Raw genomic sequence first — 25446 nt, 5'->3', positions numbered from 1 at the left:
TGATGATATAGCTGTCTTTGCAAATTTTACATTTAGGAACATTCTGAAATTGTTCAACAATTTTTAGATGCAGCTTTTCACAGATTGGTGAACCTCTGCTCATCTTTACTTCCAAGATACTCTGACTCTCTAAGATGTTCTTTTTTTTATACCCAATCATTTTACCTGTTGCCAATGAACCTAATCAGAAAATGTTCTTCCAGCTCTTCCTTGTTAGTACCACTTTGCCAGCTTTTTGTTGCCCTGTCCCAATTTCGTTCAGAAGTGTTGCTGCCATCAATTTCTTATTACCTTAGTTATTTCTTTGTACCTTTTCTCAGTTTAATATTTTGATATGTTTTTTATTGTGAATAAAATATGGGTTTATGAGCTTAGCAAATCATTGCATTCTGTTTTTATATAGATTTTACACAGCGCCCCAACTTTTTTGGACTTGGGGTTTTATATGAGTGTTGTTAGGGGGGGTATCATGGCAATACAGTAGTTTGTTCAAGTATGAGCTTTCTACTAAATAACCATACTGTTTATTTCCAATATTCCAAATATGACATGGTGAATTCAGTTTGTGTTGCTGTAAACAATGTCAGAACAATAAATAGCTTGACTTAATATTCCAAATCTGCATTTTTTTTTTTAGTTCTGTAGGCACAGTGTACTATAGAATGTAAAGATCTATGAATAAGCATATTAAAAGTATTAGGAAAAATGTAAGCTTCATTGACCATTGAGAATATTACTATTTGGTATACCTTTTTTTTTATTACATGCACATACTGTAGATCCTAATGCACTTATTTAAGTTCTGTAGTTGGTGAAGTAAAAAGTAATGGAAATTATATTTTAACCGTTCAGTGTTCAATTGCAATACAAAATGTATTTTACAGATATTTGTTCATATTTATGAAAGTATTTCTGTTTGTTTTCTCGGAACAACCAATTACATTCAATGTTTTATTCACGAACGCTAATATTCCAATATTTTTTTAAACCAATGGGTTGCAATGGGGCAGTGCAGACTTTTTTTTTTTTTTTTTTAACCTGGATATTTAGATAAATTAAGTTGTCTGTGTTTTTTTAAAGCTAATCTGTCTGCAGGTCAGAAATTAGCTGATCTAGAAAAGAGAAATTTGAGTAGAAAACATTGTACACGTGACACATTTTGGTGCACAGCCATTGGACAGTACAGTAGCCCAAAGCCTCCAGACCGTAGGATTACATTTGATTGGTTGTAATGTGCTATTGCACTTTTCACATAGTCATTGCACTTTGTATTGCATTGTTTATTATGGAATTAAGTGTCTCAAAAATCCATAACTTTACCTAAGTCAATAGATTTTTTGTAGACACTAAATGTGTTTCAGCAGTGCGTTAGAGCCAATAAAGTTATCTTTAGTGAAATAAATATGTCTGTTTATTGCAGACGATATGCCCACAGGCACAGCTGGGCGCAGAGCATCTAGTGAGTTCTTGATGTGTGGCGGGTAAGTTATTATCTGCTTCATTCTATTGTAAGGTAGAGTTGGAATATACTGTAATTTAACTGCAGTATTTGGCTAAATAGTACAGAGAATTTTTAATAAGTCACGGCAGTGTTTGCTTTGCTGTTATAAATCCCTTCATATTTCCCAGGGCAGACCTTGAGCAGAGTGTCTCTTATTCACAATGTATCTTGGGTCTTCAGTGATATGATGTTATAATACTATTTACTGTGCTCCGCAGACAGTGTAGAGAATAGCCGAAGTGGCTTTAAACAATTCTGTGCTTGTCTGCTTACACATATTGCTTCTGTGAAACAAGGATTGTCTGTGTTTATTTTTTTATATTGTGTTTTATTAAAGAAAACTTGCAACAAGAAAATATTTAGATGTGAATTGCTCTTGTGTTTAAAATTCTGGTAGCCTGGTTTTACTGAACCAAAGGAAGGAGGTCAGTAATGTCAACCTCCACATTTCCTGCAAGTACAGGCTTTCTTTAAAGGAGAAGTACAGCCAAAACTCATTTGGCTGTACTTCTCCTGTGGATCACAGGAATGCAATGCGTTGTGCACTCCTGTGACCCGTTTTCAGCAGACAGCGGGCTGAAGCGGCCCTGTTCAGGCTTGGAATAGATCATGACTATTTGATCAGGATCTGCCCATATGGGTGGACTGGCTACCGGCTCAGCCTATGAGCCGGCCGCTCCCGCCCCTTCCACAGCCCAGCACTCCAATGAGCATAGGGGGCAGAGCAGAGAGCCAGAGACTGACAGTCACCAGCTCTCTGCTCAGGGAGCTCTGAGAACCGAGCAATCTGCGGTGTTTGATCGCTCGCTTCTTAGTCTTAGAGCCGGCGGGGGACAGATGCAGCATTAGACCGAGTAAATAAGCGTGGTTAAAAAAAAAAAAAAAAAAAAAACATTCCCGTACTTTTCTTTTAAATATCAAATTATCCACCCTGGCAGTGACACCCCCTCCACTGCAAGGATTAAATGCTGGGTATGTCTAGGGGAGGGGAGTGAGGAGGGAAATGTACTTATTCCCTGCTTCAGCACGGCCCCTCCAGCCCTGCATCCGTCCCCACTACAGCTGCCTCTGTAAGCCAAGACTACTGGCCATGGTCACACTCCTGTCTCCTCACTATACAGTGGGGTTAATTTACTAAAACTGAAGAGTGCAAAATCTGGTGCAGCTCTGCAAAGAAACAATCAGCTTCCAGTTTTTTTTGTCAAAGCTTAATTGAACAAGCTGTAGTTAGAAGCTGGCTATATTCCACAGCTGTACCAGATTGTGCAGTCTCCAGTTTTAGTAAATCAACCCCAATAAGTATTGTATTTAATGACGCCAAGGTTCCGTTCACAAACTAGAGCTTTGGGCAGAGGAGGAGAGCCCTGGAGCCAGCGAGAGCAGGGAGATCATTAAGGAATACAGCCAGAACTTTACCCCCTAGACACACCGAGCATTTAACCTTTGCACTTTGGGAAAATTGTTGCTCAAGTAAGCACAGTGTAGCTGTGCGAAACTAGTCCATCTCTGTTCCGGCTACTGCAACCGTGGTGTATGTCAGTTTGTATGGGACATTCAATAAATGGACTTCAAGAACATTGGTGTGCAGCCAATTTTTTCCCTTATTCAAGTATTGCATACAGGTTAGAGGTTGGTTATTGTATTTGTATGTTGTGCACTTTACAGGCAATCACCTTTAAATACATCTGGAGGTTCCGGACAGACGCAAAAACCCTCTTCCAGTTCTTCACGCTGCAGCTCTTCAACTGTAGCGTACAGGTATATTAGCCTTGTGCTTTTGTGTTTTTAGCTTAGTTTGGCTCTAACACAGGGGTCTCCAAACTTTCTAATCCAAAGGCCAGTTTATTGTTCAGACTTTAGGGGACTGTGGCCAGTGGGAGTAGAAAATGCCCCTTCATTGATTTTAGTTGAAGGAATCGTGTCCTATGGTTGATATCAGTGGGAGGAATAGCACCCCATCCTTGGTGTCAGTGGGAGGAATAGTGCCCCAACATTTGTGTCAGTTGTGGATGGAATAGTGCCCCAAGGGCCGGATAGTGGCAAGCAAAGGGCCACATTCGGCCCCCAGGCTGCAGTTTGGAGACCACTGTTTTAACACACAAACAATATGAGAAGCAGACACTTTTCTACTGATAGCTAAGAGAATTATCCATTATATCAAAATATTATTTTATTTTAAAACAGCCTGGATAGGCCAGGCAAGATTATGTTTGGATGCAAGGCTTCGTTATGAAATGTAATGACGAGGCACAGTTTAAAATGTGCTGCAACTGAATCTTGTATTGATGAAAAGTACATTGGTATCATGTGTTAACAAAAAAAATAGGTAGTCATTATAATTGCTTGTACTGAAGGAGAACACCAGCAGCTTAACTTCACTTGCTTTATGACACAGTAAGTAGATTTGAAACAGGACTTGCTGTATATTCGTTATTTATTTAAGTAATTCACACCCATGGTAATGTAAAGTTGCCCTTCAGTACAAAGATTTATATAGACTGCCCCAATTCAAGGTTCAGAAAGCATTTGACTACCTATATATATATATATATATATATATATATATATATATATATATATATATATATATATATATAGCTGTTCTATTGTTATAAGAAATGTATAGACTAGTCAATCATTTTTTTTTTTAGATATACATTGAATAGAGATCAGCTTGTTTGAGGTTATTGTTTTAAAAAAAGTTTCTGGTTTCTGCCTATAGTTTTGTATATGTAAATATATATTCACTTCTTACATATGTGTGCTCTGCGTCATGCTCCACAGTGAGTGCTACACAGTGGTTGTTTTTGTTACCCATTCTCACAGTGCAATTATATGAGTTTGTCTGTCTAGAAGATATCTTATCTCAGCAATTTTTTAAGGAAGGGAATCGTGGTGAACTTCTAAAATCTAAAAATCACTTTATTTAACCTTTTTGCTGCAACCAACATAATACTTATACCTACTGCAGTGCTGGCATGTAAGCAGTCTATACAAAAGTAGTCAGCAGTGTGTTTTCATTTTTACTGCTGGCTAAGGCCTCATGTACACTGAACGTTATTGGACATTTTTATAGCTGTTGTTTTTGGCTTCAGACGTTTTTTTCTACCATCAATAAACTCTCCAGCATGTTATCCTATCTGTCCATGCACTCATAGGCTGTTATCAACTGTTTTTGGTTGCATAACAGCATTGAACGTTTTTCATCCATTAAGAAAAAAAAAAAAAAAGATAAAAAATGCTAATGCTAAAAAACGCTATTGCAAAAATGCTGAAAAACTCACTGCAAAGGTACTTTGTTTTTATAATGTTATTATAACGTCCAGTGTGCACGAGGCCTTAGTAGTAGAAGTGATTTGGGCAGCTGTAGGGTGATCTTTCCTTTGCTGATCTTCCCTGTGAAGAATGCACCCAGGAGATCTAAGTTCTGAACACTCTTGGGTTCAGATCTGTCAGTCTCTAGCCTCTGTAGACAGGGAGGAAGTTGATAAAGTACAATTTGATTGGTCAGTTTAAAAAAGTACAGAAGTAGGTAGACCTAATAGATCCCTGATGTCTCCTTAAAGAGAACCTGTGACCTGCACTATGCTATCACTTGGGGACATTTCAGCTCCCATGTGATAACAATTAACCAAACTAGCGGTATGATTTATCTCAGATTTTTGCGTCTCAAAGCGGTACATTGTTTTGCATAGAAATTTGGCATTTTTTATTGCAGGCCTGTAATTCTTAGCAATAACTTACTTCTGTCCAAACAAGAGTCTAGTAGACATCCCGGCTATGATAATGTTTGAAACAAAAAATCACAAATTATAATATAATAAATAACTTTAAATAATTTTAAAAAATATTAATAAAATTTATTTCCCCATGATTCACTATCGCTCAATTCTGCAAGTGTTCTAATTTACTATCGCTGTTTTCTAGCTGGTCTAAAACCGCTTTTGACGTAAAGGGACACTTTTTGTTTGCCATGGACAATCTCAAGTTTCCAGGCAGAAAGGACAGTATATATAATATAAAAGTGCATGCAGGGCACTGGACAAAGCACTAGGGACAGAAGGGAGGTTAAATGATTTGATACAGTAATGTAATCTGTAAGATTACAGTGTACTATATGTGTTATGAATTTTGTACTTTTTGAGTTTGCCGCCGGGCTTCCGGCCCATGCGTCGCAACGCTCGCAGGGAACGGAACGGAGTCCGGAACACAGAGCATCGGGCAGAGGATACAGCCCACAGACACAGCGGGGGGACATCACTGGATCCTGGGGACAAGTTAAGAAACCTGAACCGGGATCCTGAGATGCAATCCCGAGTGTGGCTCTGGGTTACCGCTAATGGTACTGAAATTTAACCCCGAGCCACACTCAGGATTAGGATAGGATAGGGAGGTTAAGTAAAAAAAAAAAAAAAAAAAAAAAGTTTTAAAATTCTAAAATAAAAAAACACTGTAAAAACTGTTGTACCCTCCCCATGTACAAACATAAGCGCTTCATAAATGACAATTGCATCACACATATTGGATATTGCTGCACACGTCACTCCAGAGTCAGAGTAATGATTCTAGGGCCATCATTCACTGTTCACAAACTGATAAGCTGTAATGGCTTTTAAAGCGTCTTGTATGGACAATTTTGGGTACCATATTTTTTCCCATTTCACAGGCATGTGCAATTTTTAAAGCTTCACTTATCTGGTATCTATTCACTTGACATAACCTAATCATTTATATTTCTCTTTCGTTCATCGACGGACACAGTGCATTCTTAATCTTGACCATTGGGTTATATCGCCTCCGCAGGAGTAGGACTAGACAGCATAAAAAACACCTGGCTATGCCCATGGGCTGTCCTCAGTCAGTATATAACCCCCTCCCTGCTCTAGGTATGCAGTTTATTTCTGTTTAGTCAGGAGTAAGGATCTAGCTCCTTGCTGGGATTTTGTAGTCCTAGCAAATTTTACTTTTTGTCTCTTTTTTTCCATGCATTTTTTCCTGGGAGATCTACAATCAACTGCCGGGCTGGGCGACGGGCTGGATAATCTAGATCCAGTGGTCTCCCCAGTCCAGCCAGCGAGCGTGTGCAGACCACAGCTACTCGCTAGGTCGGCAATGACATGGCCTCAACGGACAGAGGCTGGCCCGCGAGTTAAACGTCTTGCAGGGTCGCATACGACCGGGCTCTGGTCCGAGTCGCAGCGGTCCCTTGGCGAGGAGTTCTGTCTGGAAGGTCACCCACACCATGGATAGGTAAGTACAGTCCCCCCTCTCCTTCTTTGTGCGGTTTGGGGTGGATGTTAGTACGCTCCAGGGATGGTCGGACCTGCCTGCAGGATCCCTCCTCCCATCCTAAAGTCCCATGGTTAAGCTGGGCTTCCTCCACCCCCCACGGATTGGTGGGAGTCCCAGGGCAGGCAGCAGAGACCCCTGGGGGTCTCCCCCACCATTTCCCTTCTGGGTGGTTTGTGTTCTGCCCTGGCGGTATGGGGGGGGGGTTCCAGTGCAGAGGGTGCAGTGGAGACCCCTAAGTGCATGTCCTGCTGTGTGTGCAGTTTAAGGTAGTGTGCAGTTTGGGGGTCTCAGTTCAGAGAGTGCAGCGGTGTCCCTTTTAAATGTTCACCCTGCCTGGTGGAGTACAGTACCTTTTTGGAGGGGGTCCCCTTGCAGCGGGTGCAGCGGTGTTGAAGGCACAGAGAGGATCCTGGCAGAATGTCAAACGGCCGACAACCATGTTTGGAAGGTCCGATGACATCACGGCGGCCATTCCCCCTTGGTTTGGCTGGTCTCCAGCCGGCGGCCATGTTTGGAAGGTCCGATGACATCACGGCATCCATTCCCCCTTGGTTTGGCCGGTGTCCGGCCGATGGCTATGTTTGTCTAGCCGATGACGTGACGGCGGCCATTTATCCTTAGTCTAATGAGATGCTGGAGACGGCCAGAGCCTCGTGGAAACGCCAGAGCTCCTCCTCTTTTCTCCTCTTCCTGTCCCAGGATATATGAATTAGACGGCGTCCATGATGTTGCTGGGTCCGAATTGCGGCGCTCCTCCACTGGTAGGGTGAGTCTTTGTGTATCTCCCTCTCTGCTGGTAGGTGTCCTGGGCATTGGGGGGTCCCTTAGTGGTGCCAGAGTTCCTTTGTACTACAGGGTCTTTTTCCCTATGGAGCCTCAGGGTCACATCTCACCCACTGATTCCCCCCATGGGGGTGGCAGGTGCCTCGGAACCCCAGCTTCCAATGGTTGCGCTGACGGCGGTTCTTGAGTCATTGGTATCCCGGGTGGAAGTAGCGTGTTGGCAAAGACCCAGGAGGAAGCATCTCCCCGCCTTCCCCTGCTCAGTCTGTCTCTTCTGATTCTGATTCTGAGCCTGATGCCGCTGGGGGGTGCAGCCCATCCAGGGGGGTTTATTATCCCGCCCCTTGACCCGTCCGATAGTGAGGATGAGTCCTCTGTGGTCTCAGCACCGAGTGAGAAAGTGCTGGTGGACACACTTGTTACTGCGGTGCGGTAGACTTTACAGATGAAGGATGCAGCTGGCAGGGCCACGGATGTGGCTGTGTCCTTTGGTACACATAAGTCAAGTCACCCTCTGTGGCCCCCAATATAGTACGCTACCCCTTTGAAGAATCACTTTTTAAAAAGTGGACTACCCCACCAGTGGTGGACCCTCCTGTTATCAGGTTGAATAAAGCCACCATGATCCCATTAGAGGAATCTACGTCCTTTAGGCTGCATTCACACCTGAGCATTTCAAAGTTGCGCTTTTTGCCGCGATTTTGTACAGGTCACCAGTGTAAAAGGCAGAAAAATGCCTGTAATCTGCCCCAAAGAAGCTCATGTTCTTTTTTGAGCTTAAGGCATTTTTCAGGCGACAAAATGCTCAGATGTGTACAGGTGCCATTGAATTGAATTGGATTTTCCTTGTTGGGCTTTTTTTTTCAGGCATTTTTTCAGGCTTTTTACGAGCTGAAAACGCTCAGGTGTGAATGCAGCCTAAAGGGACCCGGCTGACAGGAAAGCAGAGGCTGTGGCACACAGCAGGTTTACTATGGCTTGTTCGGCATTGTGTCCAGACCTGGCCTCGACCCTGGTGTCGCAGAACCTAACTGAATGGGCCAAGCTTTTGCTCCAGGGTCTGGGTAGTGAGCAGGTTCCCGCTGTTTATGTTAATTTAGAGGACCAGTTAGTCCATGGGCTGCAGTATATTTGTGATGCAGCCTTGGATGCAGCTCCTATGCTGTCCAAGCTTTCTGTTTCAGCGGTGGTGATTTATGAGTGCTCTTTGGCTTAAGAATTGTTTGGGAGACCAAGCCTCTAAGAAAGCGCTCATTGATCTGCCCTTTCAAGGTGACTGCCTGTTTCGGGCTACCTGGATGACATCATTAACCATTTCAGCCCCGGAAGAATTTACCCCCTTCCTGACCAGAGCACTTTCTGCGATTTGGCACTGCGTCGCTTTAACTGACAATTGCGCGGTCGTGCGACGTGGCTCCCAAACAAAATGTACGTCCATTTTTTTCCCCCACAAATAGAGCTTTCTTTTGGTGGCATTTGATCACCTCTGCGGTTTTTATTTTTTGCGCTATAAACAAAAAAATAGCGACAATTTTGGAAAAAAAGCATTATTTTTTACTTTATGCTATAATAAATATCCCCAAAAAATAATTAAACATTTTTTTCCTCAGTTTAGGCTGATACGTATTCTTCTACATATTTTTGGTAAAAAAAATCGCAATAAGCGTTTATTGATTGGATTGCGCAAAAGTTATAACATTTACAAAATAGGGGATAGTTTTATGGCATTTTTATTAATAATTTTTTTTTTTACTAGTAATGGCGTTGATCAGAAAATTTTATTGTGACTGCGACATTATGGCGGACACATCGGACATTTTTGACACATAGTTGGGACCATTGTCATTTATACAGCAATTAGTGCAATAAAATGCACTGATTCCTGTGTAAATGACACTGGCAGTGAAGGGGTTAACCACTAGGGGGCAAGGAGGGGTTAAGTCAGTACTAGGGAGTGTTTTCTAACTGTAGGGGGGGTGGGTAGCTGTGACATGTCACTGATCTCTGCTCCCGATGACAGGGAGCAGAGATCAGTGACACTGTCACTAGGCAGAACGGGGAGATGCTTGTTTACATCAGCATCTCCCGTTCCGCCTCTCTGTGAGGCAATCGCGGGTATCCCCGCAGCGATCGAGTCCGCTGGACCCGCGACTGGACTCTCGGAGCTCCCGGGCGGTGCACACGCAATGGCACAGCAGGGAATTCAATGGGACTTACAGGTACGCCCAAGGTCTGCACTCACCCATTGCTGGTTTGGGGGGGCATTTTCACTGGTTTCCAGATTCATGGACCTCCTTTGTGAGCATCAAAGGGGTCCACGAATTGAATCTTTTGGGGGACAGAGTTCGTCCACTTCGAGGGGCCCTGTGTCTCCCTGTGCAGGTATAATTCCTGTAAAGGTTCGGGTGACCTTAGAGCTGCACGATTTTGGCTAAAATGAGAATCACGATTTTTTTGCTTAGAATAAAGATCACGATTCTCGTGGTGTAACATCTTTTACATTATACAAAAAAAAAAAATTGGGCTAACTTTACTGTTTAGTTTTTTTTTTAATTCATTAAAGTGTATTTTTTTTTTTTTTTAAATTGCGTTTGAAAGACCGCTGTGCAAATACAGTGTGACATAGAATATTGCAACAACCACCATTTTATTCTATAGGGTCTCTGCTAAAAAAAATATATCATGTTTGGGTGTTCCAAGTAATTTTCTAGCAGAAAATAATGATTTTTACTTGGAAGCAACAAATGTCAGAAAAGGTTTGGTCTTTAAATGGTTAAACTTCCTTCACTTATACGCCTTGTTTCTACTTATTTGTGGCGTTGTGATAAAACTTGGCAGGCTGCCTGGATTTTTATTTTTATTTTTTCCAGCTGTGAGAACTCTCTGCACTTGTTAGAAAGAATTGTGACATAATGTTTTTTGAAGATCGGAAAGGGAAAAGGATTGCGATTTTGATTCTTAGTGATTAATCGTGCAGTTCTAGGTGACGTCCGAACGACCCAAGGTCCCCTCTAGCCCTGTCCAGGAAAATGGGTTACCTGGGTCTGACTCTGGAGTGAATGCTGACCAGGTTAGTCGTTTTTCTTGTCAAATGTATCTGGCAGCCACTGAGTGCTTCTGGAGGTCAGACTCACTTTATTTGGTTACACAGGGACCAAGGAAAGGGCTGTCCGCTTCCTCGGCTACCACCTCCAGATGGATCAGACAGACTGTGACTCGGGCCTATTCTATTAAGGGTCGGGTTCCTCCTTTCCCTGTCACGACACATTCTACTCGGGCACTTAGTACTTCTTGGGCCTTCCATCATCATGTGTCAGTATCACAGGTTTGGAAGGCAGCCACTTGATCGTCAGTGCATAACCTCACTAAATTCTATAAAGTAGATATTTTGGCATCTGCGGATGCTTCATTTGGCTGCAAGGTTTTGCAAGCTGCTGTTTTAATAGGGGGGTTCCCTCTTGAGGGGTGTTTTTTCTTTAACGTTTTTTATTTCAGATGGGGCTCCTCTGTCCTGGTTAGGGCTTTTGTGTTTAGTCTTGGGTTATTTTGCCCACCCCTCATTTTTTTCGTTGGCACTGCTTTTGGAAGTTCTAATGGTCAAGATTAAGGAGGTGCTGTGTCCGTTGAACGAAAGAGAAAATGGGATTTTTGTATTTACCATAAAATCTATTTCTGTTCATGATGGACAGAGCACCCACCCCTCTATGAAGTTTTTGATACTTCTATTACTGCTTGCTACTAAACTGAATACCTAAAGCAGGGAGAGGGTTATATACTGACGACAGCACATGGGCGTAGCCAGGTGTTTTTTGCTCTGCCTAATCCTACTCCTGCGGAGGCGATATAACCCAGTGGTCAAGATTAAGGAGGCGCTGTGTCCGTCAACCTCAGAGAAATGGTTTTTACGGTGAGTACAAATATCCCATTTTTACCAAAATTGTGAGTTATATTGTGTTTGTGTGCACTAAAATTTAATTTAAGTGTATTTTTTACTGAAAATATAGATTTGATAAACAGTAGTGTAATCGCTGTGTGACATAAAAAATTGCAACTGCCACAATTTTATTGTATAGAGTTTCTGCTTTCAAAAATATGTTTTGTGGGACTTAAGTAATTGTTAAGCCTAAAATATGCATTTTAACGTGCGCAAAATATAAAATGGCTCCAACAGCAGACTAACTAATAGATTAACAAAATACGTCTTACTTGCCATCGGTGCCATCTGCAAGAATATAGTAGCTCAGGAGTGCAGATACCTCCGTTGGGAATCAATCGATTTCTCCTATCAGGCTGTACAATAGAACTCTTTGGTCTGCTAGTGTGAAAGGGACCTGTCAGTTTTTCAAGTGGACCCGATCGGACCCTCCAGTCTCCTCTATGGAGCAGTGAGCGTCAACTAATGTGTCCCGCCGAACTCCAATCCGATCCTATCCACTATAAACACAGATACGGATCCGTTCCTCTTTCGTCTAGCAGATCGGATGGCAGTCAGGGGGTTAACGGACAGGCGGTCCATTTACATCTGACCGCCCATAAAGTAGAGTGGGCTGTGTCTGTCCCCGCTCTGCATAAGTAGAGCAGACATGGACCTGTCATCCGCCTACTCAGCAGGGATCAGGGGACAAATTCCCCACTAAGCAGGAAGGTGCATTAGTGTATGGCCAGCTTTTATGTTCCCTTGTCAAGCTTGTCCTTCTGTGTGTGAGACAGGACTGCATTTATGATAAATCAAAAGTATTTCAGCATATAAAGAAGAGTACTCACTGTCTCCAGATACTAAAAAAATCCTAACACAAGGGGTACAGCTTTTACAGTAAAGCACCATTATTCAGAGAAGTTGACTTCAGAATCCAGATCCATAAAATCAGTTGACCCTCTATTACTGCTTTCCCCCATTATCTCATATTACATAGAGCCCAGAGCCAAGATTTGTGTGAGTTTAGGGGAAGACTGCAAAGGCAGCTGCCACTCTATAAAGAACCATTGCAGCCCAGGCATGATTGACCTTCATTAGGTTAAGTTCTCAGAAGCAAACTGCACCATTTCCTTTCCAAACTGGCTTTCTCAATGTTTCTCCTACAGTATGTTATCACTAACCAATAATAGCCTCTATTCTGCATGGGCTATATAAATTAAAATGCCCTGTGATTTATGGTTTTGTTACCAAAACAAACTCATAATTCCTCTAAACGGAGATAAAGAGACCTTTCCAGTGAAAGCCTGACGTTATGAGCTGTTTACCAAGTACTTAGTATTGTGGTAGTAAAGTTACATAATGTACTTGTATATGTAACGTGCTGCGCACGGTGGAGTTCTTGTAAGCAGAGCAGCTTGAGTGAACTCTACTTGTACTTCCTGTTCTGAGTACAGCTGACTTTCCTAGAATTGCTTTGTTTTCAAATGGAGAATGTGGAGGAGGCTAACGTGGAGGAGGGACTTGGTCTTGCTGATTTACAGGCTTAGTGTATGAAGGCTCAGATTCTTTGCTTGTATGCCACCGAGAAGACACAACGGGAAACAGATTTAGTAACCCAGAATAGGAACAATGGAACTATAAGCTATTATTTCTGACAGCGGAGAACATTTTGTACTTGTTTTGTTTCCTAGCTGCATAATGGTTCAAATAAGCCAGAGACCAGTACACAGAGATTTATTCCCTCTGTCCTTGCTTTTTGACTTCAGGCAGAGCCAGCCTCAGGTGTCACCACGCAGCGAGACTGCACCTATTCCTGTCCCAACACAACTACGGAACTACCAACGCATTGAGCAGAATCTCTCATCTACTGCTAGTCCTACATCTAATCCTCATGGCTCCCCCAGGTATGTCACTCAAAGAGATATTACTTTTAGAACAAAAATTATATAACTATATACTAGTAGCCTGTAAAACCATTGTATATTTTCTCCTAATATCCTAGTTTTGTATAACATTTGGCATTTACTTGGTTCCTTTTCTTTTCAGTGGAATTGCCCTTTTTTGTTAGGAATATTCACTGAATTAAATGTACACTGCTTGTACTACCCCTAGTATACAAGTCATGCTACACATGTGTACTTGAACTGTTCATCTTTCATATATTGCATATATGGCTTGTAATGTAACATGCTACACACTGTACAGTAGACACACAGTTGCAGCATATGATGGGCTTGTACATAGGGCACACGTATGACCAGATTATTTATTTATTACATGTTTTCATATAGCGGTGACAATTTACTCAGAACTTTACATATACACTCACTGGCCACTTTATTAGCTACACCTTGCTAGTACCGGGTTGGACCACCTTTTGCCTTCAGAACTGCCTTAATTCTTCATGGCGTAGATTCAAAAAAGTGTTGGAAACATTCCTCAGAGATTTTGGTCCATTGACAATGATAGCATCACACAGTTGCTGCAGATTTGTAGGCTGCACATCCATGATGCAAATCTCCCATTCCACCATATCCCAAAGGTGCTCTATTGCAGCGGTCCCCCAACCTTCTTGTCATCGCGGACCAGCTGTGTGGAAGAAAATGATGCCAAGGCCTGAGGGGATGTGTTTTTTTGAGGGCAGTTTGTCAGGGCAAAGGCTGGTGTTGGCGCTTCAATCATCACTGCACCGTGATTGATGATGGAAGCGCAATATTTCTATTATTTTGTAATATGAAATGGTTCAACACACCATAATGCAGAATTGATGGGAGCCTTGAGTTTGCCAACTGCCACCATCGCCTGCCACTAGATGCAGCTTGTCACTTGCCACATCACCTGACACCAGATGCAGCATGTCACTTACCAACATTGCCTGCCACCAGATGCAGCTGGTCACTTGCCACCGTTGCCTGCCACCAGATGCGTCTGGTCACTTGCCACCGTTGCCTGCCACCAGATGCGGCTGGTCACTTGCCACCGTTGCCTGCCACCAGATGCGGCTGGTCACTTGCCACCGTTGCCAGCCACCAGAAGGGGCTGGCTGTGGGCTTGACTGACGAGCAGGAGATGATCGACAGGTGAGACACTGTGGAAAGATGAGTACTGTAATCTCTCTGCTGCACAGTGAGGGCGGAACTGCTGTTTGCAGGGAAGGCGGTGAGAGATGTCAGCTCTCTGCTTGCTCGCCAGCCTGCTTACTGGCCTGCCTGTCCACTCACTTACCAGCCTGCTTACTGGCCTGCCTGCCCGCCCGCTCACTGGTCGGCCTGCTCAATGGCCTGCCGCACTCGCGGTCTGGCTGCAGAGAGGCCATGGATCGATGGTTGGGGGCCCCTTCCCTATTGGATTGAGATCTGGTGACCATAGAGGCCATTGGAGTACAGTGAACGTTTCATGTTCAAGAAACCAGTTTGAGTTGAGCTTTGAGATATGGTGCATTATCCTGCTGGAAGTAGCCATCAGATGACGAACACTGTAGTCATAAAGGGATGGACATGGTCAGCAACAATACTCAGGTAGGCCGTGGCATTTAAACGATGCTCAAGTCGTAAGAAGGGGCCCAAAGTTTGCTAAGAAAATATCCCCCACAGAAATACACCACCAGCAGCCTGAAACGTTGATACAAGGCAGCATGGAGCCTTGCTTTCATGTTTGCGCCAAACCCACGCAGGCACAGGGAGAACATGCAAACTCCATGCAGGTAGTGCCGTGGCTGGGATTCGAACCAACGACCTTAGTGCTGCTAAGATTTAATTTTATTTCATTTGCAGTTCAGTGCTCAGCAGTATGATATAATAAAGTGGAACTCTACCTACAAATTGTTTTTTTTTTTTATTCCCAGTACTGGATAAGTTTGAAAAAGAATATCTGTCAAATATCTATTGCTCTCTGTGACCTCTGTAAAGTGTTTCCCCTCACTTCTTATTGTGCTCATTAGAACAGAAATTAGGGGAATATACTAAACAGAGACACAAAACTGCAAAATAAAAATTAGATAGAGAGTCTAATTCTGGCTGGGAGGTTTTGGCTGAAGTTCTACTTTAAAGTGAATCGTTATTAAGGCTGAATCCCAAGTATGATCTTAAAGTGTTACTAAACCCACAACAGTAAAATCGGTCTGTATATGCAGTAAAGCATGCTTGTTGTACTCACTGTGGAACCTAAGGGGTTAATCCTCCACTTTGTGTAAAAATTCTGCTTGGTCTTGTATGCTCAGATCCTCCCCCTCTTGCACTGCCCCCCTGGACTTGAGGGGCAGTCTTGATAAGACAGAGCCTTTAGAGTCAGGCTGCACATGCTCAGTTTGATGTGTATTTCTAGAGAGGTTTTTTTTCTTGGGAGAGTGCATGTGATCAGCACAGGGCCAATCAGCACTGTCCAGATATGTCCAAATAGAGGGTCAGGAGCCCTGCATCCTTATAGGACAGCTCAGTGCTACAAGCTTCACCAGGAACTGATAGAAATCGCAACACAGATCTATACTGCTGATGAGAAAAGGTATTTAGAAAATTATATTTACTAAAATAATTGCATTTCCATGTTCTGTGTACTGTGGAGGACCAGGTATAGTGATTGCAGGGTCCTGGGCTTAGTAACACTTTAATTGCATGGTTACATTGCTTCAACTTGCCAATGTAAGTATGCATATTTCATGGGACCACTGTAGATACAGAGCATTGCTGTAGTAGTCGGCTCTAATTACAGTGATTGCATGCTTACAATATTCCAATCTGCACCAATGTGGGCATGCAATTAAGATCATGCCAGGAGGTCAGCTTTTACAGTTGTGTGAAAAGGCTGTCCTTCTAATATGCAGGTGTACAAGTAGTCTCTATTTACATCTCTCTATAAAAATTATGTTAACCCTGCTAAAATGTACCTAGCATACTTGTCGTTGTTGTGTTTATTTGTTCCTATTTGTTCCTGCCTTTTACGTTTTATTAAAAAATGCACAGTAGTCTCCCCCCTTAAATGCATTTACAGTAGACTGTTGAGGATTAGAGTGATGGCACTTAACTCAAGTGTTTAGAAATTTAATTGCCAAGTTTGTTACTGCTGTGCTTTTATTTTTGTAGAGCTGTGAATGTTTAAAGCCTTCATTTTGCATCATATGTTACAGAACACAAACCTTTACAGTTTTTAATTTCTCCTCTTCCCACAGCAGATCTGGTGCAGTGAGGCGCTCAAATACCAGCCCCATGGGCTTTCTCAAAGTTGGCTCTGGGTCTCCCAGCTCCACAGATGTGGTGCAAGCCATCGGACGCCGCTTGTCCACTGGCTCTTCAAGACCTTATTCTCCATCACCATTAGGTAAGTGTTAAAAGTCGCACTGGATAAATGGAAATGTAGTGGTAACCGTTTCCAAACAGATTCGTGTGGAAATGTATGCTCAGTAGAATCTCAAGCTCTCCTCTAGCTTACTTGGCCTTAAAGCCCAAGTTCACCTTTTCCTGAAAATGGCCTATGCAGTCAAGGAGACTCGATAGATATTAAAAAACTGTGCAATTTGTATTGTCATAACTTTTTACATTTTGGTCCCTCTAGAACAGTGGTTCTCAACTCCTGTCCTCAGGACCCACTAACAGGCCAGGTTTGCAAGATAACTGAAATATCATTTTTTGCTTAATGATTGCAGTATTCTAGTCTACATCTCCCCAAGGTAATACTTAAAATCTGGCCTATTAGTGGGTCCTGAGGACGGGAATTGAGAACCACTGCTCTAGAAGCATGTCCAGGTTAGCAACCCCCGCATCCTGCCTTGTTAAAAGGACATGAAAATCATTGAATCCATACTCCCAGCATTTCAGTGAAAACAGTTTTCGTGTCCTAACAACAAGCCAAGACATGAGGGTTGCTAGCTGGAAGTTTGTTAGACAGGCTTCTGGGGGACTCAAATGGCCTACAGGTATGGCAAGAATATTACTGAACATTATAGAAAGATGCACAGCTTTTCAGTATCTACTTGGGGCCCCTTGACTGCATTGGCTATTTTCTGGAAAAGGTGAACTTAACCTTTAAGAGTATGGTTCTCCTTGCCAGCTTTCCCCATACAGATGATGATTGTATGCAGTCTAACCACAAGCCAATGGGATTACAGAATGACACTATTTTTAAAGGAAGAAATTGCATATGTCTGCCTCATGAAAGATTCATTCTAAGTCCACGTTAAAGCCCACCTCTAGAAAACTTGATAATTCTCCCTTGCAGTTGGGCTGCACCCGCACTGCAGAGGTTAACTACTTTAGTTCTAATGGGCATTGAAAAAAGATTTACGTACCTGATCCTCTGCTCCTTCGCACTGCTAGACTGACCCCTGCAGCGTCTTTTCCCCATACTGCAGCGGACTGTGGTACTGACGTCATCAAGATGGCTATAGGGTCAATAGCTCTACGTTGGACATGATGCTGCTGAGGGACAGTCCACCACCAGAGCATGGGGCGATCGTTGAATCCGCTATGTAAAAGTGTTACTCTCACCTAGAATTATTCCTCAAAGTGCAGGCACTGCCCCACTACAAGATAAAAGTTTGACATTTTATCAGCGCTATAAAAATATCAAATAAGGCAGAATTTTTGTAACAGAAACATTGATCATGTGCATGTATTGGTCCTAATATTGTCCATGCATACTTAGAAATATTTTCTAAAGTGTAGGTAGCATTTAAGTCTTACGTCTTTGGTTTTTATCTTGGTCTTGTTTAGTTGGAACCATCCCAGAGCAGCTAGGCCACTGTTGTTGTGGTCACCCTCAAGGACATGAGTCCAGAAGCCGAAGTTCTTCAGGAGGTAGGTGTTTGGTTTACTCATTTTGCTCTCAAATAAATTAGATTTAAACCACTTAGACAGCTGGCTTCGAGTTTTACGACTGCCAAAAAAATTGACACCCAAACAACAGCAATAGTTTAGCAAAGATTTGCTTAAATCCGTATTCTAAGCCCATTATGAAAAGAAACAAAAATACGGTGCTGAATAGTACATCAGGTTGAACAGATGCTCATGTCGCAAATTAAAAATGGTTGAATGCAATATTACTGTTTGGGAGATATGTTGCTAAGTAAAGAGCCTGATCTTTATCGAGCAATAAAACAGTGGCTGTGGAGAAAAAAGTGTTGTGACAAGATGAACTGAACTAAATATGACTCATTCTGCCCGCCATCTAACTGAGACAAGGTGAATTAAGGCTAGCTACCTAAGCAGACCTTTTTATTGGTAGTAAGGTTACAGCTTTACCCAGACAGACCTGTGATTGTGATCAAGTGAAGCAAGGCCAATCTAGAGACACTCTCTGTTGATATGAACAGTAACATTTATTATATTTCTATATATTTATTATATATACGGTCTTAATTTTTATAATTAACACTGCAATAATTAAAACTCTGCTCATTCACAGTAAATCTTAAAGATTTTGAAATATCTTGTTAAAGGTTTCATTTTACTTTGTTATTTGAAATGTTAATGCAAATAAACGCTTTAGGCCCCATCCATACACATTGGAGTCTGCCTGCTCAGTGGGTAATCTGAGCAGGCAGATGGCTGGTCTTTGCTTATGCAGAGCACACACAGCCTGCTGTCCTCTATGGGCGGTCAGATGTAAGCGGACTGCCTGTCCTTTTACACCTGACTGCCATCTGACCTGATCCGCTAGATGGGTGGGGATCCACATCCGTCTGTTTTTAGCAGGTAGGATACATGCATGTCCGTGTACACCCCCCCACTCCATAGAGGAGACTGGAGGGTCTGATCAGGTCCAGCTGAAAAACTGACAGGAGGACCTAATGGGTCTGCTAGTGGGAAAGGGGCCTTAAAGCGCACTGTTCTTTTTGTTGTTACTTCAGTAAGGAATGTGTCAGTATTCTTTCATTTTTGAATGAAAAAATGTTCTGTTAAAATGACTTGTGCACCTCACTGGAGATCTGGACCGTTGCTCAACATAGAATGCAGTAGTCTGGACCCCCAGCAGTCTAGCATTCCCCCTGCATAGTGCTCCAGTCAACCACTAATGCTAGGGGCAGGGTGCATGAGCACTGTGTTCTGGCTCTGACTTTAAGACTTGTAGTATAAACTTTTCATACATTTATGTTTATTCTTTGTTCAGGGTCCCCAGTGCCACAGTCACAGTCCCCACAGTCTTTGTTAGGCGCAAGACTGCAAAGTGCACCGACTCTCACTGACATTTACCAGAACAAACAGAAGCTACGAAAGCAGCACTCAGATCCTGTATGTCCTTCCTATGCTGGACATGGCTTTAGCCATTCACCACAGCCAGCACGGCCTGTCAGTCTTGGTGCATCTCCCACAAAGCACATGGGATCTTCTCCTAGGAGCTCAGAATGGCTGTATAAAACCCCACTGCCTACCATCATTGGATCTCCAACCAAGGTTTGTTCTTTGATGTGTATCGTTGGCTTTTCTGTAGCGCTGTAACCCCTAATATCCACCAAAACTAGTCCTGTATCCTGACTTGCTATGCCTTCCAGGATCAGGATGTAGATAGATACCATTAACTTTGCTTTTTTACACAAGTGCACCTGTTCACTCATTTATTTTATTTATTTTATTTATTTCAGGTACTTATATAGCGCCGTCAATTTACGCAGCGCTTTACATATACATTATACATTCACATCAGTCCCTACCCTCAAGGAGCTTACAATCTAAGGTCCCTAACTCACATTCATACATACCAGGGACAATTTAGACAGGATCGAATTAACCTACCAGCATGTCTTTAGAGTCAACATTTGTGGAAGTACACATGTACCCACCTCTGCAGTCTGTACAGAAGTGTGGATGTGTAGTTGCACATTGGTATGTACCTCAGGGGCGACCCATCCATTAAGGGTGCACGGGCGCCACCCCCCTGTCCATCACCACCTTCCCTATCCATGAGTCCGGCCCCTTTTAGGACACCGGCGCATGAATTCCAATGGGGAGGGGCTGTTTCTTTGAAGCACCGATTACAGCTAGAGGCTCTAATAGGCTTCAATATATAGGGTAGGCTTGGGTCGCAGGGAATGCGCTCTCAGCCCACCCAGCTGTGCTACAGCAGCGAATGAATATTTGCTGTTGTAACACTGATCCTCCTCCCGGCCAATCGGGAAGCGGGTTATGACACTGGTCACCCGATTGGCTGAAAGGACAGGCGATACTGTTGGACGCCTAGGAGGAAGGGACTCGGAACCGAGCCACTGCACCACGCTGCCTGCCACCTATGATGAGGTAAGTGGCGGACCGACCGGCAAACAGCACGGTGGGGGGGGGGGGGGTGATTGGTTGTTTGCCCCCCCCCCCCCCTAAAAAAAAAAAAAAAAAAAAAAAAAAAAAAAACCAGCTGTCACTGATGTACCTACTGTACATTTGGCAGTGACCAGGTTGTTATTAGCTGCCATGGTCACAGATATGAGGCTGGGAACCAAACACAATGGGGGAGGTTTACTAAAGATGGTGTGCACAGAATCTGGTCGAGCTGTGCATAGTAACCGGTCTGCTTCTAAGTTTTAGTCCTCATTCACAATGAACACAGCTTTGAAATCGTTGGTGTTTATCGCGATTTAAAAGCCACATTTCAGTCCAACTTTGGGGGTGACTCGAAAGACATCTGTGCGGGTTCATGCCCAGATGTCTATTGAAATCGTTCCCGAAGTCGCCAAAAGTAGTGCAGGAACTACTCTTGGAAATCGGTGTGGCGCCGCTCCCATTGGGGCACTCCTATTGCTGGCAAAAGGCTCTGATTTGACATGCGATTTGACCTGTCAAATCGTGCCGATGTGAATGGGGGCTAATTGTCAAAGCTTAATTGAACATGAAGTTAGAAACTGATTGAATACTATGCACAGCTGCACCAGATTCTGTCTGCTCCAGTTTTAGTAAATCACTCCCTGTGACTCTGAGCTGCTGATTGCTGTAAATTGTTAGTGATCCCTCGACAACAATGTTTAAGTGCTGCTTTGTCTTAAAACTGCCCCTATCTCTTCCTTATGACCAAAGAGAAATGAGAGATGGGGTGCCATATAGGCCCTAAGCGTTTTGTAGTTTATAAAAAAAAAGAGTAACACTCATGAAGAGGCAGTAAATAAGAGTTGCAAGTTAAAGTATGAATTTTAGATGTGGATAGAGGCACGAGCAATTAGAACCACTGTCTGTTTTTTTATTGCTGTCTGTGTCCCTGTTAGGGAAATTTTCTCTCTAATTGTCCTTATCACCAGTGTCACCGGGAATTAATGTAAGGATACAGCTACAATTTTGAATTGCCTCCAGAACTGGGATAGAGGGAAATGTTACTAAGGGGGAAATGATTTTACATCAAGTGAGGTAAATTGTAAAGACCTCAAGGGCCCTTGTATCCAGCTACAACATAAGGGCCTGTTGTGTCGACAGGCTTTTGTATTCCCATACAAGTCTATGGGAATGCAAAACCCTCTTTATGCAGGTCAACTGTACGTCAAAAGCACTGGGCAATTATATGAATAATTTCTCTCGGAAGCATCTAAAAGGAATGTCAAACTGATGTTCAGAGCTGTTGATACAGGCTCTATTATGGTTGCAAAATTAGCTTTCATTCAAAAATGGCAATCAGCTGAAGACTGAACATCTCCTAGGTGGATGCTGCATCGGTCCAATGCTGCATCTGTCCCCCGCCGGCTCTAAGGCTGAGAACCGAGCGAGCAAACAAGCTGCCACTCAGCGGCTCTCTGCTCTGCCCTGGAGCGCTGGGCTGTGGAGGGGTGGGTGCCTGTCGGGGCATGTGGGCGGATCCCGACCATATGATCGCAATCTTTCCCAAGCCTGTACCGTCTCGGTGACGTCAGCTGACAGTGGGCTTCAACCAGCTGTCTGCTAAAAATGGGTCACAGGAGTGCATAACGTACTGCATTCCTGTGAGCCACAGGAGAAGTACAGCCAAACAAGCGATAATACTGTCTAATTAAAACATAAGGACGCCTCCTGAAGACGTAATCATGAAACGTACGTCAAGGCGGTACCTGATCACGTTACCCCACGCCATTTCCGGGTGTCTGGTTGTCTGCTGTGGTCGGTGGAGCGAATGCCCTTCACAGAGGTGGAATGCGGTAAAGGTCCAGCTTATCCAGCCTTCCTATGTGTGACAAGCCAGCAGTGCCGGGTAGGCACTTTTTAATGTAAGGAGTCATTTGGCTTTTCTTTTATATCCTTATGTTTGTATTAAACAGTATTATGCTATGGGAGTTTTTTGATTGTTTTTGCATATCCTGCCTTACACTTTGAGGAAGAGGTTTTCCTGCACATCTCCGATCTTCATATACATGCGAGTAGGCATTATCCTGCCAGCGTTATTTGACTTTCTTTTTAATTAAAGAAGTCCGTTACATCTGGTAAGCAGCTTTTCCATCTGCTCACGTTGGGTGTATGTTAATGATATGGTGAAGGATTACCCACTATCAAGCATAGGACATAAGATGACCTTGCAATAATTTGTTGAATTTGGAAAATCACATTTTATTTGGGACTGTGCCTTTAACACTTGATATTTGTTTATAATATTCTACCAATTTCAAGATCCTCATTGTAAGGATTTTGTCTGGAGTGTTTTTTTTTAAAGTTTTTTGTGTGTGTGAGTTTAGTTTTTTCACATTTTTTTTCCACATTTTCTATGTAGATTAATTAAACTAGCGCCCCCCTTTTCTTTCACGTTTTTTTCACCCAGGAGTGTATTTCACTTTTCAGGGGAGCAGCTTAGTATTTATATTTTATATTTAAATTTTTGTATTGGCGCAGAGCTTATTTTTATAAGCTTTGGCTGTACTTCTCCTTTAAAGGAAACCGATCATGAGGGGAAAATTGAGGCTACTATTGCTAACCCACTTACTTGAATAAGATTAAGCCTCGGTTCACACTATGAATTGCATATGAATCTCACAGGAACCACACCACATTCCTGTTGAATTTGCCATTAATTTTGAAAGGGCTCAAATCGCACCGCATTGCACCAAAGTCATGCATGCACCAGTTTTGGAACCACACTGCATCCGGATCACATGGTATGTTTGTACCATGTGATCCGGTGCAAGCAAATGCACTGCATTTGAGACCTGCATTTTGGGTGTCCTTAAGATTGCACTAACGCCCGCTGCAGATCGCAAGGGCAGTGCGATTTGAATGCGGTGTGGGAAACGCACACATATCCTGGGATTTCCCCCACCGTTTTAGTGTGAACCTAGGCTAAGTCACCAATTAGAACACAGTGGATAAGGCTAACAGCCAGATAACTTGTATTAGGTCAGCAGCCCCAGTATTTTAGCCTTTTTTTTTTTTTTACACACAGAAAAGGGTCTAAAACCTAAGACATTTAAAAGTATATATGGTTATTCAGGACATTAGTGTGGTAAGATTTTTCTCTCACTTCCTCTTGTGGTGGCACCAGTCACCTGTACAGGAAGTGAGAGGAAAGTTTCTAAAATGGGACTACAGATAACAGTGAAAATATAAGTGGTTTTAACTGTACCCGGCTTTATCCAGAACCACCTGGCTGGAGTTCTAGTCTAACTACTTAACTGACGTGCATCACTATAGTAATAAAATATTCACAAATTCAACAGCAACAGTTAACCGTGCCAATGAGTGAATGAGCCAATTGCTGTTCAGTCTTGTAGATTCATACCATAACTCCTAGTATCTTTGTGTTTAATAAAATAATTTGTACAGCAGTGGCCTGCTGCCAACATGCCCATCTGTGGCTATACCCAGATGGCGGTGTATTATATAGAAAACCTCTGTAAATCTCATTTTTAATGGTATTGCTTTTTTTCCAGACAACTGCTCCATTCAAGATCCCTAAAACCCAGGCTTCATCCAATCTGCTTGCTCTAGCTAATCGTCAGGGACATGCAGATGCTTCTGCACAGGCCAAAGACTTGTGTGATCCAAGGGATTTCTCTCCTTTCCTTTGTTTGCATGGCCATGAGAAATCCAGCAATGCAGAACATGGAAAAGCTACTTTTGGAAGGTAAGTTTCCCTGTTTAATTCTCCATACGTGCTTTTTACTGTATGACCTTGATATGTAATTTCTGTCCTAAAAAACCTGTAAATGTAACTATAAGGGCACATGAACTGGTGTTGGTTTCTTTATAAAGGACCTCATTTAAAAAATCTGTTCATGGGATAACTTATGACAACTAAGGATGAGCCGAACCCCCCTCCCCCCCCCCCCCCCCCCCCCCCGGTTCGGTTCGCACCAGAACATGCGAACAGGTAAAAAATTCGGACGAACACCATTAAAGTCTATGGGACACGGACATGAAAAATCAAGTGCTCATTTTAAAGGCTTATATGCAAGTTATTGTCATAAAAAGTGTATGGGGACCCAGGTCCTGCCCCAGGGGACATGTATCGATGCAAAAAAAAGTTTTAAAAATGGCAGTCTGTGAAACAATAAAAATGAAATATTCCTTTAAATATCGTGCCTGGGGCAGTGTCTATAGTATGCCTGTAAAGTGGCGCAGTTTTCCTGTGTTTAGAACAGTAATTTAAAACTGATCGCAGCTGTAATGAATTGTCGGGTCCTGGCAATATGGATAAAACTTATCCAGACCCTTTGGATCTGGTATGAATACTAAGGGGAACCCCAAACCAAAATGTATAAAAAAAATTGCGCGGGGTCCCCCCAAAAATCGATACCAGACCCTTATTCGAGCACGCAACCTGGCAAGCTGCAGGAAAAGAGGGGGGGACAAGAGATTGCCCCCCTCCTGAACCATACCAGTCCACATGCCCTCAACACGGGGAGGGTGCTTTGGAGTAGCCTCCCAAAGCACCTTGTCCCCATGTTGATGGGGACAAGGGCCTCATCCCCAGGTCTGGTATGGATATTAAGGGGAACTCCGCGCCAAAAAAAAAAAAAAAATGGCATGGGGCTTCCCCCAAAAATCAAAGAGTCTAGTATGGATTTTAAGGGGAAACTCTGCACCAAAAT

General features: G+C 43.0%; 1 protein-coding gene across 4 annotated transcripts in view; it reads left to right on the top strand.

The window, feature by feature from the left end:
• Window positions 1-25446, top strand: part of ULK2 (unc-51 like autophagy activating kinase 2) — a 171410-nt gene that overhangs the window by 126617 nt on the left and 19347 nt on the right. Inside the window, exons 14-20 of one of the 4 annotated variants that reach the window (XM_073615240.1) lie at window positions 1421-1481; window positions 3167-3259; window positions 13259-13396; window positions 16660-16805; window positions 18197-18280; window positions 19593-19876; window positions 24286-24479. In XM_073615240.1, the coding sequence (XP_073471341.1) occupies window positions 1421-1481; window positions 3167-3259; window positions 13259-13396; window positions 16660-16805; window positions 18197-18280; window positions 19593-19876; window positions 24286-24479 (1000 nt within the window). Of the gene's footprint in view, window positions 1-1420; window positions 1482-3166; window positions 3260-13258; window positions 13397-16656; window positions 16806-18196; window positions 18281-19592; window positions 19877-24285; window positions 24480-25446 lie in introns of all 4 variants that reach the window. The other 3 variants (XM_073615239.1, XM_073615242.1, XM_073615241.1) reach the window with 3 other exon arrangements.

The sequence above is a fragment of the Aquarana catesbeiana genome, linkage group LG02 (assembly GCF_042186555.1).
Source record: "Aquarana catesbeiana isolate 2022-GZ linkage group LG02, ASM4218655v1, whole genome shotgun sequence".
In the NCBI taxonomy this organism is placed as follows: Eukaryota; Metazoa; Chordata; class Amphibia; order Anura; family Ranidae; genus Aquarana; species Aquarana catesbeiana.
The sequence above is the reverse complement of the archived record's forward strand: the minus strand, read 5'-3'. Positions and strand labels throughout refer to the sequence as shown.